Source organism: Petromyzon marinus (genome assembly GCF_048934315.1).
Source record: "Petromyzon marinus isolate PM22_M1 ecotype Great Lakes invasive population chromosome 75 unlocalized genomic scaffold, UKy_Petmar_22M1.pri1.0 chr75_unloc.1, whole genome shotgun sequence".
Taxonomy (NCBI): domain Eukaryota; kingdom Metazoa; phylum Chordata; class Hyperoartia; order Petromyzontiformes; family Petromyzontidae; genus Petromyzon; species Petromyzon marinus.
The window spans coordinates 230,673-248,048 of NW_027422613.1; the positions used below are offsets into that span (position 1 = coordinate 230,673).

General features: G+C 55.2%; 1 protein-coding gene across 1 annotated transcript in view; it reads left to right on the forward strand.

Moving 5' to 3' along the window:
* Nucleotides 1-17,376, forward strand: part of PIK3CA (phosphatidylinositol-4,5-bisphosphate 3-kinase catalytic subunit alpha) — a 183,852-nt gene that overhangs the window by 29,834 nt on the left and 136,642 nt on the right. Inside the window, exons 4-5 of the mRNA XM_076058449.1 lie at nucleotides 3,157-3,690; nucleotides 8,771-8,856. Coding sequence (XP_075914564.1) covers nucleotides 3,157-3,690; nucleotides 8,771-8,856 — 620 coding nt within the window. The remainder of the gene's footprint in view (nucleotides 1-3,156; nucleotides 3,691-8,770; nucleotides 8,857-17,376) is intronic.

Genomic DNA, 17,376 nt, shown 5'->3' on the forward strand with positions numbered 1-17,376 from the left:
ACCCATCCTTGCAGCGCCTCACGGCTCTCCGAACCTCCGAGCGAAGGCTGCGGTAAGCCTCCTCATTCTCTGACGTGGGATTCTGTAGCCGATGACAGTGGGCCTGTCGCTTTTTCTCAACCATCCTGAACAACTCCTCTGTCATCCAGGGTGTCTGGGGAGGTCTGGACCGCGTACCCAAAGCAGCCATTGCAGCTGCATGAGTCACAGTCCTAAACCTCGCCCATTTACCCTCGACATCAGGAGGAGTCGGGGACGATGCCAATCCCAGCCGCAAGCGATGATGAAATTCTCGCTTGCAACTTTCATCAGATAACTGAGACCAGGCCACTTTAGGTTGGAATGGGGTCCTGGGTGTACACCCACCACCGGAGTGGAAGAATGGCAGGCGCATCTTACAGATGACTAGTCGATGGTCAGAGGGCAGATCAGCTCCACGGTAGGTCCTGGTGTCAAGGACATGGGCTCGCATTCGCTGGTCCGTCACTATGTAGTCCAGCAGATGTTCTTGCTTGGACCCGGCATGCATCCATGATGTTGTGTGGATGCGCCAATGCCGGAACAGCGTGTTGGTAATTACAAGCCCATGGGCTGCACAAAAATCTAGCAGCCTCCTACCATTGTTATTGAGCTGATCTGGCCCATGCCCTCCAATCACTCCAGACCAGGTGCCAGTATCATGACCTACTCGGGCATTGAAGTCACCCAACATGATGACTCTATCCCGAGGGGCCACTTTAGCCAGCACCTGTGACAGGAGGTCATAGAAGGCATCTGACTCATCGGCTTTGCCTGCATCCCTCCACGGATGTTCATCTTCGGTGGGGGCATAAGTAACCACGACCACCATTCCTCGCCTCCGGTTGATGGGAAGGCGAGCCCAAAGTAGCCTGGGGCTTACAGCTTCCCACACCTCACCGCCACGCTCCCATGCCCCCTTCATTCTTTTGTTCAAAAGAAGACCCACACCCTGTTGTTTGGCAGTCTGCTGCCCCGAGTAGAGGACTGTCCACCCCTCATGGTGGCAGGAGCCAGAGCCGGTCCACCAGACCTCCTGAATGCCGCATAGATCCAGGCGGTACCGGTCCAGCTCCCGACAGAGGAGTGGCAGCCTCTCCTCTGCAGTGAGCGTTCGAACATTCCACGTGGCCACCCGTAGTGGCTTTTCGTTGTTTCTGGAGTAGCCCCGAGGGTAGGTATTCAATCTCCTGGCTCCGCCAATTGGGGTTTGGCCAGGAGACGTCATAGACGCTTGGCCCCCCGGGGCCTCCGGCACAAGCTTAGTTGTTACATATTTCACTTTAATTCGTGGTTTTGTGGTAATTAATTGAAGGTGGAGGGGTTACCAGCCCCTCGCACCCGTCCAGAGCCCCCGTTTAGCCCCTGTGGTGGACACATATGCCATGAGGGGAGGAGCCAATCAAAATTGGAACTCCCCCCACAGCACTGTCCACGACAGAGTTGCCCGTCCGGCACCGCGAGGAGGTAGGGGGTTGTTTTGCCGGACCTCTCACACACACACACACACCCACACACTCTCACACTCTCACACACACTCACACACTCACACACACGCTCACACACACACACTCTCACACACACACACACACACTCTCTCACACACACACACTCTCACACACACTCACACTCACTGAGTCACACACTCACACACACTCACACACACTCACACACTCGCCCTCACCGTCTCCCTCCCCCGCGTCTCTCCCCAGTACATACGAAGCTTCCTCTCACACACACACACACCCACACACTCCCACACACTCCCACAAACTCACACACTCTCACTCTCACACACACACACTCTCACACACCCACACACTCCCACACACTCACACACACACACACTCTCTCACACACACTCTCACACACCCACACACTCCCACACACTCACACACACACACACACACTCTCTCACACACACTCACACACTCTCACACACTCACACACTCTCACACACTCACACTCACACACACTCACACACACTCACACACACACTCACACTCTCACACACACACACTCTCACACACACTCTCACACACACACTCACACACTCTCATACACTCACACACACACACTCACACACACTCACACACTCACACACACACACTCACTCACACACTCAGACACTCTCATACACTCACACACACACACTCACACACACACACTCACACACACACACACTCACTCACACTCACACACTCTCATACACTCACACACACACACTCCCACACACTCCCACACACACTCACACACTCACACACACACACTCGCCCTCACCGTCTCCCTCCCCCGCGTCTCTCCCCAGTACATACGAAGCTGCCTCTCACACACACACACACCCACACACTCCCACACACACACTCACACACACTCACACACATTCACACACACACTCACACACACACACACTCACACACACACACACTCCCACACACTCACACACACACACTCTCTCACACACACTCACACTCACTCACACTCACACACTGACTCTCACACACACACTTACACACACACACTCACACACACTCACACTCTCACACACTGACTCTCACACACACACTTACACACACACTCTCACACACTCACACACACTCACACACACACACACACACTCTCACACACACGCCCTCACCGTCTCCCTCCCCCGCGTCTCTCCCCAGTACATACGAAGCTGCCTCTCACACACACACACACACTCTCGCACTCACCGTCTCCCTCCCCCGCGTCTCTCCCCAGTACATACGAAGCTGCCTCTCACACACACACACACACTCTCACACTCTCACACTCACACACACTCACACACTCACACTCACACACACTCACACACACTCACACACACACTTACACACACTCTCCCACACACTCACACACACACTCACACACACTCACACACACTCACACACACACTCACACACACACACTCACACACACACTCTCACACTCTCACACACACACTCACACACACACACTGACACTCACACACACTCCCACACACACACACTGACACTCACACACACTCTCTCACTCACACACACACACTCACACACACACTCTCACACACACTGACACTCACACACACTCACACACACTCTCGCCCTCACCGTCTCCCTCCCCCGCGTCTCTCCCCAGTACATACGAAGCTGCCTCTCCATCTCCCGCATGCCGCACCTCATGCTCATGACCAAGGACTCCCTCTACAACCAGTTGCCCCGCAACGGCTTCACGGTGCCCTCGTACGCCCGGCGAGTCTCCACCGCCACCGGCGGCACGGCCTCCTCCTCCTCCGTCTCCGCCTCCACCGCCTCCGCCGCCTCCTCCTCCGTCTCCTCCGTCTCCTCGGCGTCGCTCTCCTCCTCCTCGGCGTCGGCGGCCTCCTCCTCCTCCTCCTCCTCCTCCGCGTTGGCGTCCTCGTTGGCGTCCTCCTCCTCCTCGTCGTTGTCGTCGGCGGCGGCCGCGGCCGCGGCCGGCGGCGGAGGAGGAGGAGGAGGAGTCGGTGGAGGAGTCGGTGGAGGAGTCGGTGGAGGAGTCGGTGGCTACATGAACGGCGACGGCGGGGGCGGCGGCGGTGGCCCCAGCAAGCCGCTGTGGTGTGTCACCAGCCTGCTGCGGCTGCGGATTCTCTGCGCCACCTACGTCAACGTCAACATCCGCGACACGGACAAGGTGGTGGTGGTGGTTGGTGGTTGTTGGTGGTGGTGAAGGTGGAGGTGGTGGAGGTGGAGGTGGTGGAAGTGTTGGGGGTGGTGGTGGTGGAGGTGGTGGTGGTGGTGGAAGTGTTGGTGGTGGAGGTGGTGGTGGTGGTGGTGGAGGTGGTGGAGGTGGTGGAGGTGTTGGGGGTGGTGGTGGTGGAGGTGGTGGTGGTGGTGGAAGTGTTGGTGGTGGAGGTGGTGGTGGTGGTGGTGGAGGTGGTGGAGGTGGTGGAGGTGGAGGTGGGTGGTGGTGGTGGTGGATGTGTTGGGGGTGGTGGTGGTGGTGGAGGTGGTGGTGGTGGTAGTAGTGGTGATTATGTTGGAGGTGGTGGTGGTGGTGGTGGTGGAAGTGTTGGAGGTGGTGGTTGTTGGTGGAGGTGGTGGTGGTGGTTGTTGGAGGTGGTGGTTGTTGGAGGTGGTGGGGGTGGTGGTGGTGTTGGGGGCATTTGGTGGAAGTGTTGAGGGTGGTGGTGGTGGTGGAGGTGGTGGTGGTGGTGGTGGTAGAGGTGGAGGTGGTTGTTGGTGGAGGTGGTGGTGTTGGGGGCGTTTGGTGGAAGTGTTGGGGGTGGTGGTGGAGGTGGTGGTGGTGGTGGTGTTGGGGGTGTTTGGTGGAGGTGGTGGTGGTGGTGGTGTTGGGGGTGTTTGGTAGAGGTGGTGGTGGTGGTGGTGGTGTTGGGGGTGTTTGGTGGAGGTGGTGGTGGTGGTGTTGGGGGTGTTTGGTGGAGGTGGTGGTGGTGGTGGTGTTGGGGGTGTTTGGTGGAGGTGGTGGTGGTGGTGTTGGGGGTGTTTGGTGGAGGTGGTGGTGGTGGTGGTGTTGGGGGTGTTTGGTGGAGGTGGTGGTGGTGGTGTTGGGGGTGTTTGGTGGAAGGGTTGGGGGTGGTGGTGGAGGTGGTGGTGGTGTTTGGTGTTTGGTGGAAGTAGTGGAGTGTCTCCCAGTGTCTCCCCTGTGATGATGGTGGTGGTGGAGGTTGTGGTGGGGGTGGTGGTGGTGGAAGTGTTGGTGATGGTGGTGATGGTGTTGTTGGTGGTGGTGTCGGTGGTCGTGTTGGTGGCATTGGTGGTTGTCCGGCAAAAACAACCCCCTTCCTCCTCGTTGTGCCGGACGGCAACGCTGTGATGGGCAGTGCCGTGGGGGGAGGGCCAATTCCGATTGGCCCTTCCCTTCATGGCGTTTGTAACCACCACAGCAGCCGAATGGGCGCTCCGGATGGGTGCGATGGGCTGGTAACCCCTCCACCTCCAATTAACTACCGCTAAACTACGGTGCAAAAAACTTTAATTAAGCTTGTGCCGGAGGCCCCGGGAGGACAGGCGTCTGTGACGTCTCCTGGCCAAACCCCATTTGGCGGAGCCGGGAGACTGAATCTCTACCCTCGGGGCTCCTCCAGAAACAACGAAAAGCCACTTCGTGTGGCCACGTGGAATGTTCGAACGTTCACTGCGGAGGAGAGGCTGCCATTCCTCCGTCGGGAGCTGGACCGGTTCCGCCCGGATCTCTGTGGTATTCAGGAGGTCCGGTGGACTGGATCTGGTTCCTGCCACCATGAGGGGTGGAATGAAGGGGACGTGGGAGCGTGGCGGTGAGGTGTGGGAAGCTGTAAGCCCCAGGCTACTTTGGGCTCGCCTTCCCATCAACCGGAGGCGAGGAGTGGTGGTCGTGGTTGCTTATGCCCCCACCGAAGACGAACATCCTTGGAGGGATGCAGGCAAGGCCGATGAGTCAGATGCCTTCTATGACCTCCTGTCACAGGTGCTGGCTAAAGTGGCCCCTCGGGATAGAGTCATCTTGTTGGGCGACTTCAATGTCCGAGTTGGTCATGATGCTGACACCTGGTCTGGAGTGATTGGAGGGCATGGGCCAGATCAGCTCAATAACAATGGTAGGAGGCTGCTAGATTTTTGTGCAGCCCATGGACTTGTAATTACCAACACGCTGTTCCGGCATCGGCGCATCCACAAAACATCATGGATGCATGCCGGGTCCAAGCAAGAACATCTGCTAGACTACATAGTGACGGACCAGCGGATGCGAGCCCATGTCCTTGACACCAGAACCTACCGTGGAGCTGATCTGCCCTCTGACCATCGACTAGTCATCTGTAAGATGCGCCTGCCATTCTTCCACTCCGGTGGTGGGTGCACACCCAGGACCCCATTCAAACCCTTAGTGGCCTGGTCTCAGCTGATGAAAGTTGCAAGCGAGAATTTCATCATCACTTGCGGCTGGGGTTGGCATCGTCCCCCATTCCTCCAGATGTCGAGGGTTAATGGGCGAGGTTTAGGACTGTGACTCATGCAGCTGCAATGGCTGCTTTGGGTACATGGACCGGACCTCCCCAGAGACCCTGGCTGACAGAGGAGGTGTTCAGGCTGGCTGAAAAAAAGCGACAGGCCCACTCTCATCGGCTACAGAATCCACTTCAGAGAATGAGGAGGCTTACCGCAGCCTTTGCTCAGAGGTTCGGAGAGCCGTAAGGCGCTGCAAGGATGGGTGGTGGTCGCGGGTTGCTGAGGAGATGCAGTCTGCCTCAATGGCCCGCGATCACAAATCGCTCTTTAATTCCATGAAAGTAACCTGCAACGCCACACCTATTACCATCATTAGGGGAAAGAACGGTGATCCAATCTCCGACCCCCAGGAACAGGTTCGCAGATTTGCTGAGCATTTCTGTGAGGTCCTGGGGGAGGGGAAATCCCTCAACCTGGAAAACAACGTGCCTCAAATATTGGAAGAAGAAGTCACCCCCTGTGAGTGGCTGGCTGAGGTGCCATCTCTTGAGGAAGTACTGAGGGTGATCCAGAGTCTAAGACCTGGAAAGGCACCAGGCAGAGATGATCTCCCAAGCGACATCCTGAGGGAGGGTGGCGTTTGTGCACATACTGCCCTACATAACATCATTACAGTCTGGACCACTGGATGGGTTCCACAGGATTGGAAGGATGCCCTGGTGGTCCCCCTTTTTAAGAAGGGGGACCGCACAGACTGTAACAACTACAGGGGCATCTCACTCCTCAGTGTGCCGGGAAAGGTCCTGGCAAGGATTATTCAACATCGCCTTGCTAGGCACGCTGAGGAGAGGCTTGCGGAGCCCCAATGCGGTTTTAGGAAAGGGCTGTCCAGCACAGATGCCATATTTTCTGTCCGTCTGCTATAGAAGAGGTGTAGGGAATTCCAACAAGACCTACATCTCTGCTTTATTGACCTGGTCAAGGCCTATAATACCATCAGTAGGCCTGGGCTCTGGGTTGTTCTTCGTGCTTTCGGAGTCCCTGACCCTCTTCTCACGATCATTAAGGACCTTCATGATGGTGAGCGGGCCCGGGTAAAACTACGTGGCCGGGAGTCAGAGCCATTCCCTGTACACCTTGGGGTGCGACAGGGATGTCCTCTGGCTCCCATATTTTTTGACATCTATTTGGACCACGTAGTTTGTGAAGCCTTCGATGGCTGTACCGGAGGAATTTCCATCTGGTACAGATACAATGGGAGGCTGATCGATGCCCAGGTGCGGTCAAGGGATGGCTCCCTATTGCTCAACCACGTTATGTATGCCGATGATCTGGTGATTGCTGCTCACTCGGAGGAGTTGGAGACGCTGCTGCTGAACCTGGAGCTTGCCAAGTGGGGCCTTTCCATCAGCCCCACCAACACTGAGCACCTGCCTGGGTATTTTGTACCATCGGACACTCCACCCCCACAACTCCCAATCGGTGATGGGGCAGTTGTGGAGAGAGTGTAGAGTTTCCCATACCTGGGCAGTGTGCTCATGACCGGCTTCAGTTTAACAGCAGAGGTCTCACTCCGAAATCAGTCGAGCGGCAATATCTTTTCATCAGTTGCGTAACGCTGTGTGGAAGCTACCTGGTCTGTCGCTCCGCACTAAGCTTCAGGTCTTCTCGACCACGGTCATTCCCTCCCTTCTCTACGCTTGCGAAACGTGGACCCCCCTAATGGAACATCTTCGCCGGTTAGAAACATTTAGGCTGGCCTGCCTACGATCAATCCTGGGTTTAACCAGGCTGGATTGTGTGAGGAGCTCACAAATCCTTGAAAGATCTGGGCAAAGTCCCATCGGTGAGCTCCTCCGGCAGGCAAGGCTGCGATGGCTGGGTCATGTAGCCCGCATGCCCAGCCACCACATGCCGAAACAGCTTTTGTTCGGCCGGATCGAGGGGGCTAAACGGGCGCGGCACGGGCTAGAGAAGAGATGGAGTGACGTGGTACGGGAGGACGTGGAGCTGAGTGGACTTGCCGATGACTGGTACCAGCGGTGTCAAGATCGGCCTCTGTGGAGGAGGCTCGTGAAAGACGCTACTGGGCAGTTGGAGGCAGTCGCCCTCCAACAACAACGGAGGGCGGAGGAGCGACGCTCACAACAACGAGCGGAGCGCCGGGTGGCTAAAGCACAGCAGGTTGGCACAGTAGGGGGCACAGGTGGTGCATCAGCCAGTCATCTCAGTCAGTCGACCCGTGGCACCTGGGTCTGCCCCGTGACCTCCTGCCAGCGGGCGTTCGACACTTCACGTGGTAGCCTCAAGGTGCACGTGGCCTGGCACAAGCGTCGTGGTGATGTCACCGCCACTTAGTGGAGAATGGCGGTTGTTGTTTGTGGTGTTGGTGTTAGGGGTGGTGGTGGAAGTGTTGGTGGTCGAGGTGGTGGGGGTAGTGGTGGTGGTCGAGGTGGTGGGGGTAGTGGTGGCGGTGGAGGTGGTGGGGGTTGTGGTGGGGGTTGTGGTGGTTGAGGCGGTGGTTGCAGTGGTGGTTGCGGTGGTGATGTTTTAGGTGGTTGACGTGGTGGTGGTTGACATGGTGGTGGTGGTTTGTGACGTGGTGGTGGTTGTTGACATGGTGGTGGTGGTTGATGTGGTGGTGGTGGTGGCAGTAGTTGTGGTGGTGGTTTGTGACGTGGTGGTGGTGGTGGTTGTTGACGTGGTGGTGGTGGTGGTGGTTGACGTGGTGGTGGTGGTGGCAGTAGTTGTGGTGGTGGTTTGTGACGTGGTGGTGGTTGTGGTTGTTGACGTGGTGGTGGTGGTTGTGTTGGTTGTGGTTGTAGATCTACGTCAAGACCGGCGTGTTCCACGGAGGGGAGCCTCTGTGTGACAACGTGAACACCCAGCGTGTACCTTGCTCCAACCCCCTGTGAGTGTCACTCACTCACTCACTGTGTCACTCACTGTGTCACTCACTGTGTCACTCACTGTGTGACAACGTGAACACCCAGCGTGTACCTTGCTCCAACCCCCTGTGAGTGTCACTCACTCGCTGTGTCACTCACTCGCTGTGTCACTCACTCACTGTGTGACAACGTGAACACCCAGCGTGTACCTTGCTCCAACCCCCTGTGAGTGTCACTCACTCGCTGTGTCACTCACTGTGTGACAACGTGAACACCCAGCGTGTACCTTGCTCCAACCCCCTGTGAGTGTCACTCACTCGCTGTGTCACTCACTCGCTGTGTCACTCACTGTGTCACTCACTGTGACACTCACTGTGTCACTCTCTGTGTCACTCACTCACTGTGTCACTCGCTGTGTCACTCACTGTGTCACTCACTCACTGTGTGACAACGTGAACACCCAGCGTGTACCTTGCTCCAACCCCCTGTGAGTGTCACTCACTCGCTGTGTCACTCACTGTGTCACTCACTCACTGTGTGACAACGTGAACACCCAGCGTGTACCTTGCTCCAACCCCCTGTGAGTGTCACTCACTCGCTGTGTCACTCACTGTGTCACTCACTCACTGTGTCACTCACTCACTGTGTCACTCACTGTGTGACAACGTGAACACCCAGCGTGTACCTTGCTCCAACCCCCTGTGAGTGTCACTCACTCGCTGTGTCATTCACTGTGTCACTCACTGTGTCACTCACTGTGTCACTCACTCGCTGTGTCACTCACTGTGTCACTCACTGTGTCACTCACTGTGTCACTCGCTGTGTCACTCACTCGCTGTGTCACTCACTCACTGTGTCACTCACTGTGTGACAACGTGAACACCCAGCGTGTACCTTGCTCCAACCCCCTGTGAGTGTCACTCACTCGCTGTGTCACTCACTGTGTCACTCACTGTGTGACAACGTGAACACCCAGCGTGTACCTTGCTCCAACCCCCTGTGAGTGTCACTCACTCGCTGTGTCACTCACTGTGTCACTCACTGTGTGACAACGTGAACACCCAGCGTGTACCTTGCTCCAACCCCCTGTGAGTGTCACTCACTCGCTGTGTCACTCACTCGCTGTGTCACTCGCTGTGTCACTCACTCACTCACTCGCTGTGTCACTCGCTGTGTCACTCACTCACTCACTCGCTGTGTCACTCGCTGTGTCACTCACTCACTGTGTCACTCACTGTGTGACAACGTGAACACCCAGCGTGTACCTTGCTCCAACCCCCTGTGAGTGTCACTCACTCGCTGTGTCACTCACTGTGTGACAACGTGAACACCCAGCGTGTACCTTGCTCCAACCCCCTGTGAGTGTCACTCACTCGCTGTGTCACTCACTGTGTCACTCACTGTGTCACTCACTGTGTCACTCGCTGTGTCACTCACTCGCTGTGTCACTCACTCGCTGTGTCACTCACTCACTGTGTCACTCGCTGTGTCACTCACTCACTCACTGTGTCACTCGCTGTGTCACTCACTGTGTCACTCACTCGCTGTGTCACTCACTGTGTCACTCACTGTGTCACTCACTCACTCACTCGCTGTGTCACTCACTGTGTCACTCACTCACTGTGTGACAACGTGAACACCCAGCGTGTACCTTGCTCCAACCCCCTGTGAGTGTCACTCACTCGCTGTGTCACTCACTGTGTCACTCACTGTGTCACTCACTGTGTGACAACGTGAACACCCAGCGTGTACCTTGCTCCAACCCCCTGTGAGTGTCGCTCACTCGCTGTGTCACTCACTCGCTGTGTCACTCACTGTGTCACTCGCTGTGTCACTCACTGTGTCACTCACTGTGTCACTCACTGTGTGACAACGTGAACACCCAGCGTGTACCTTGCTCCAACCCCCTGTGAGTGTCACTCACTCGCTGTGTCACTCACTGTGTCACTCGCTGTGTCACTCTCTGTGTCACTCACTCACTCGCTGTGTCACTCACTGTGTCACTCGCTGTGTCACTCACTGTGTCACTCGCTGTGTCACTCGCTGTGTCACTCACTCACTCGCTGTGTCACTCACTGTGTCACTCGCTGTGTCACTCTCTGTGTCACTCACTGTGTCACTCACTCGCTGTGTCACTCACTGTGTCACTCACTCACTCGCTGTGACACTCACTGTGTCACTCGCTGTGTCACTCACTGTGTCACTCGCTGTGTCACTCACTCGCTGTGTCACTCACTCGCTGTGTCACTCACTCGCTGTGTCACTCACTCACTGTGTCACTCACTCACTCATTGTGTCACTCACTGTGTCACTCACTGTGTCACTCACTGTGTGACAACGTGAACACCCAGCGTGTACCTTGCTCCAACCCCCTGTGAGTGTCGCTCACTCGCTGTGTCACTCACTGTGTCACTCGCTGTGTCACTCACTCACTCACTCGCTGTGTCACTCACTGTGTCACTCACTGTGTCACTCACTCGCTGTGTCACTCACTGTGTCACTCACTGTGTGACAACGTGAACACCCAGCGTGTACCTTGCTCCAACCCCCTGTGAGTGTCGCTCACTCGCTGTGTCACTCACTGTGTCACTCACTGTGTCACTCACTGTGTCACTCGCTGTGTCACTCACTGTGTCACTCGCTGTGTCACTCACTCGCTGTGTCACTCACTCGCTGTGTCACTCACTGTGTGACAACGTGAACACCCAGCGTGTACCTTGCTCCAACCCCCTGTGAGTGTCACTCACTCGCTGTGTCACTCACTGTGTCACTCACTGTGTCACTCGCTGTGTCACTCACTCGCTGTGTCACTCACTCGCTGTGTCACTCACTCACTGTGTCACTCACTCGCTGTGTCACTCACTGTGTCACTCACTGTGTGACAACGTGAACACCCAGCGTGTACCTTGCTCCAACCCCCTGTGAGTGTCACTCACTCACTGTGTCACTCACTGTGTCACTCACTGTGTCACTCACTGTCACTCGCTGTGTCACTCTCTGTGTCACTCACTGTGTCACTCACTGTGTGACAACGTGAACACCCAGCGTGTACCTTGCTCCAACCCCCTGTGAGTGTCACTCACTCACTGTGTCACTCACTGTGTCACTCACTGTGTCACTCACTGTGTGACAACGTGAACACCCAGCGTGTACCTTGCTCCAACCCCCTGTGAGTGTCGCTCACTCGCTGTGTCACTCACTGTGTCACTCGCTGTGTCACTCACTCACTCACTCGCTGTGTCACTCACTGTGTCACTCACTGTGTCACTCACTCGCTGTGTCACTCACTGTGTCACTCACTGTGTGACAACGTGAACACCCAGCGTGTACCTTGCTCCAACCCTCTGTGAGTGTCGCTCACTCGCTGTATCACTCACTCGCTGTGTCACTCACTGTGTCACTCACTGTGTCACTCACTCGCTGTGTCACTCACTGTGTCACTCACTGTGTGACAACGTGAACACCCAGCGTGTCGCTCACTCGCTGTGTCACTCACTGTGTCACTCGCTGTGTCACTCACTCACTCACTCGCTGTGTCACTCGCTGTCACTCACTGTGTCACTCACTCGCTGTGTCACTCACTGTGTCACTCACTCGCTGTGACACTCACTGTGTCACTCGCTGTGTCACTCTCTGTGTCACTCACTGTGTCACTCACTGTGTGACAACGTGAACACCCAGCGTGTACCTTGCTCCAACCCCCTGTGAGTGTCGCTCACTCGCTGTGTCACTCACTGTGTCACTCACTCGCTGTCACTCACTGTGTCACTCACTCACTGTGTCACTCACTCGCTGTCACTCACTGTGTCACTCACTCACTGTGGCACTCACTGTGTCACTCACTGTGTCACTCGCTGTGTGACAACGTGAACACCCAGCGTGTACCTTGCTCCAACCCCCTGTGAGTGTCACTCACTCGCTGTGTCACTCACTGTGTCACTCACTGTGTCACTCGCTGTGTCACTCACTCACTCACTCGCTGTGTCACTCGCTGTGTCACTCACTGTGTCACTCACTCGCTGTGTCACTCACTGTGTCACTCACTGTGTCACTCGCTGTGTCACTCACTCACTCACTCGCTGTGACACTCACTGTGTCACTCACTGTGTCACTCACTGTATCACTCACTCGCTGTGTCACTCACTGTGTCACTCGCTGTGTCACTCGCTGTGTCACTCACTGTGTCACTCGCTGTGTCACTCACTGTGTCACTCACTGTGTCACTCGCTGTGTCACTCACTGTCACTCGCTGTGTCACTCACTCACTCGCTGTGTCACTCGCTGTGTCACTCGCTGTGTCACTCACTCGCTGTGTAACTCGCTGTCACTCACTCACTGTCACTCGCTGTGTCACTCACTGTGTCACTCGCTGTGTCACTCACTCGCTGTGTCACTCACTCGCTGTGTTACTCACTGTGTCACTCACTGTGTCACTCACTGTGTCACTCACTCACTGTGTCACTCACTGTGTCACTCACTGTGTCACTCGCTGTGTCACTCACTCACTGTGTCACTCACTGTGTCACTCACTGTGTCACTCACTCGCTGTGTCACTCACTCGCTGTGTTACTCACTGTGTCACTCACTGTGTCACTCACTGTGTCACTCACTCACTGTCACTCGCTGTGTCACTCACTGTGTCACTCACTCGCTGTGTCACTCACTGTGTCACTCACTGTGTCACTTACTGTGTCACTCACTCACTGTGTCACTCACTCGCTCTGTCACTCGCTGTGTCACTCACAGTGTCACTCACTCACTGTGTCACTCACTCACTGTCACTCGCTGTGTCACTCACTCACTGTGTCACTCACTGTGTCACTTACTGTGTCACTCACTCACTGTGTCACTCACTGTGTCACTCACTGTGTCACTTACTGTGTCACTCACTCACAGTGTCACTCACTCACTGTGTCACTCACTCACTGTCACTCGCTGTGTCACTCACTCACTGTGCCACTCGCTGTGTCACTCGCTGTGTCACTCACTCGCTGTGTCACTCACTCACTCGCTGTGTCACTCACTCACTGTGTCACTCACTCACTGTATCACTCACTCACTGTGTCACTCACTCGCTGTGTCACTCGCTGTGTCACTCACTCACTGTCACTCGCTGTGTCACTCACTGTGTCACTCACTCACTCACTCACTGTGTCACTCACTCACTGTGTCACTCACTCGCTGTGTCACTCACTGTGTCACTCACTCACTGTGTCACTCACTCGCTGTGTCACTCACTGTGTCACTCACTCACTGTCACTCGCTGTGTCACTCACTCACTGTCACTCGCTGTGTCACTCGCTGTGTCACTCACTGTGTCACTCGCTGTGTCACTCACTCGCTGTGTCACTCACTCGCTGTGTTACTCACTGTGTCACTCACTGTGTCACTCACTCACTGTGTCACTCACTGTGTCACTCACTCACTGTCACTCGCTGTGTCACTCACCGTGTCACTCACTCGCTGTGTCACTCACTCGCTGTGTCACTCACTGTGTCACTCACTGTGTCACTTACTGTGTCACTCACTCACTGTGTCACTCACTCGCTCTGTCACTCGCTGTGTCACTCACAGTGTCACTCACTCACTGTCACTCACTCACTGTCACTCGCTGTGTCACTCACTCACTGTGTCACTCACTGTGTCACTTACTGTGTCACTCACTCACTGTGTCACTCACTGTGTCACTTACTGTGTCACTCACTCACAGTGTCACTCACTCACTGTCACTCGCTGTGTCACTCACTCACTGTGCCACTCGCTGTGTCACTCGCTGTGTCACTCACTCACTGTGCCACTCGCTGTGTCACTCGCTGTGTCACTCACTCACTGTCACTCGCTGTGTCACTCACTGTGTCACTCACTCACTCACTCGCTGTGTCACTCACTCACTGTCACTCGCTGTGTCACGCACTGTGTCACTCACTCACTGTGTCACTCACTCGCTGTGTCACTCACTGTGTCACTCACTCACTGTGTCACTCACTCGCTGTGTCACTCACTGTGTCACTCACTCACTGTCACTCGCTGTGTCACTCACTCACTGTGCCACTCGCTGTGTCACTCGCTGTGTCACTCACTCACTGTCACTCGCTGTGTCACTCACTGTGTCACTCACTGTGTCACTCACTCGCTGTGTCACTCACTCGCTGTGTCACTCACTCGCTGTGTCACTCGCTGTGTCACTCACTCACTGTCACTTGCTGTGTCACTCACTCGCTGTGTCACTCACTGTGTCACTCGCTGTGTCACTCACTGTGTCACTCACTCACTGTGTCACTCACTCACTGTGTCACTCACTGTGTCACTCTCTCGCTGTGTCACTCGCTGTGTCACTCGCTGTGTCACTCGCTGTGTCACTCACTCGCTGTGTCACTCACTCACTCGCTGTGTCACTCACTGTGTCACTCACTGTGTCACTCGCTGTGTCACTCACTCGCTGTGTCACTCACTGTGTCACTCGCTGTGTCACTCACTCGCTGTGTCACTCGCTGTGTCACTCACTGTGTCACTCACTCACTGTCATTCACTCGCTGTGTCACTCGCTGTGTCACTCACTCCCTGTGTCACTCGCTGTGTCACTCGCTGTGTCACTCACTCACTCGCTGTGTCACTCACTGTCACTCGCTGTGTCACTCACTGTGTCACTCACTGTCACTCGCTGTGTCACTCACTCGCTGTGTCACTCACAGTGTCACTCACTCACTGTGTCACTCACTCGCTGTGTCACTCACTCGCTGTGTCACTCGCTGTGTCACTCACTGTGTCACTCACTCGCTGTGTCACTCAGTGTCACTCACTCACTGTGTCACTCACTCACTGTGTCACTCACTCACTGTGTCACTCGCTGTGTCACTCACTGTGTCACTCACTGTCACTCGCTGTGTCACTCACTCGCTGTGTCACTCACTCACTGTGTCACTCACTCAGTGTGTCACTCACTGTCATTCACTCGCTGTGTCACCCACCGTGTCACTCGCTGTGTCACTCACTCGCTGTCACTCACTGTGTCACTCACTCGCTGTGTCACTCACTTACTGTGTCACTCACTCACTGTGTCACTCACTGTGTCACTCGCTGTGTCACTCACTCACTGTGTCACTCACTGTGTCACTCACTCAATGTGTCACTCGCTGTGTCACTCACTCGCTGTGAGTGAGTGTGGTGAGTGTGGAGAGTAGTGAGTGTGGTAGTGGTGAGTGTGGTAGTGGTGAGTGTGGTAGTGGTGAGTGTGGTAGTGGTGAGTGTGGTGAGTAATAGTGGTGAGTGTGGTAGTGGTGAGTGTGGTGAGTGAGTGTGGTGAGTAAGAGTGGTAGTGGTGAGTGTGGTGAGTGAGTGTGTGTGGTGAGTGTGGTGAGTGAGAGTGGTGAGTGTGTGTGGTGAGTGTGTGGTAGTGATGAGTAATAGTGGTGAGTGTGTGGTGTGGTGAATGTGGTGAGTGAGTGTGGTGAGTGTGGTAGTGGTGAGTGGTAGTGGTGAGTGTGGTGAGTAAGAGTGGTGAGTAAGAGTGGTGAGTGTGTAGTGAGTAAGAGTGGTGAGTAAGAGTGGTAGTGGTGAGTGTGGTGAGTGAGAGTGGTGAGTAATAGTGGTGAGTGTGTGTGTGTGGTGAGTGAGAGTGGTGAGTGTGTGTGGTGAGTGTGTGTGTGTGGTGAGTGAGAGTGGTGAGTGTGTGTGGTGAGTGTGTGTGTGGTGAGTGAGAGTGGTGAGTGAGAGTGGTGAGTGTGGTAAGTGTGGTGAGTGTGGTAAGAGTGGTGAGTGTGGTAGTGGTGAGTGGTAGTGGTGAGTGTGGTGAGTAAGAGTGGTGAGTGTGTAGTGAGTAAGAGTGGTGAGTAAGAGTGGTAGTGGTGAGTGTGGTGAGTGAGTGTGGTAAGAGTGGTAGTGGTGAGTGTGGTGAGTGAGAGTGGTGAGTGTGTGTGGTGAGTGTGTGTGTGGTGAGTGAGAGTGGTGAGTGTGTGTGATGAGTGTGTGTGTGTGCTGAGTGAGAGTGGTGAGTGAGAGTGGTGAGTGTGTGTGATGAGTAATAGTGGTGAGTGTGTGTGGTGAGTGTGGTAGTGGTGAGTGGTAAGAGTGGTGAGTGTGTGGTAGTGGTGAGAGTATGTAGTAATAGTTGTGAGTGTGGTGTGTGTGTGTAGTAAGAGTTGTGAGTGTGTGTGTGAGTGGTGAGTGAGAGTGTGTAGTAAGAGTGGTAATAGTGGTGAGTGTGGTGAGTGAGTGTGTGTGTAGTAAGAGTGGTAGTGGTGTGTGTGTAGTAATAGTGGTGAGTGTGTAGTAAGAGTTGTGTGTGTTGTGTTGTGTGTGTTGTAGATGGAACGAGTGGCTGACGTACGACGTTGGTATCGTTGACCTGCCGTGAGTGAGTGAGAGTGAGTGGTGAGTGTGTGTTGTGTGTGTAGTAAGAGTGTGTTGTGAGTGGTGAGTGAGTGTAGTGTGTGTGTAGTAAGAGTGTGTAGTAAGAGTGTTGTGTTGTGGTGTGTACAGCTGGAACGAGTGGCTGACGTACGACGTTGGTATCGTTGACCTGCTGTGAGTGTGTGTTGTGTGTG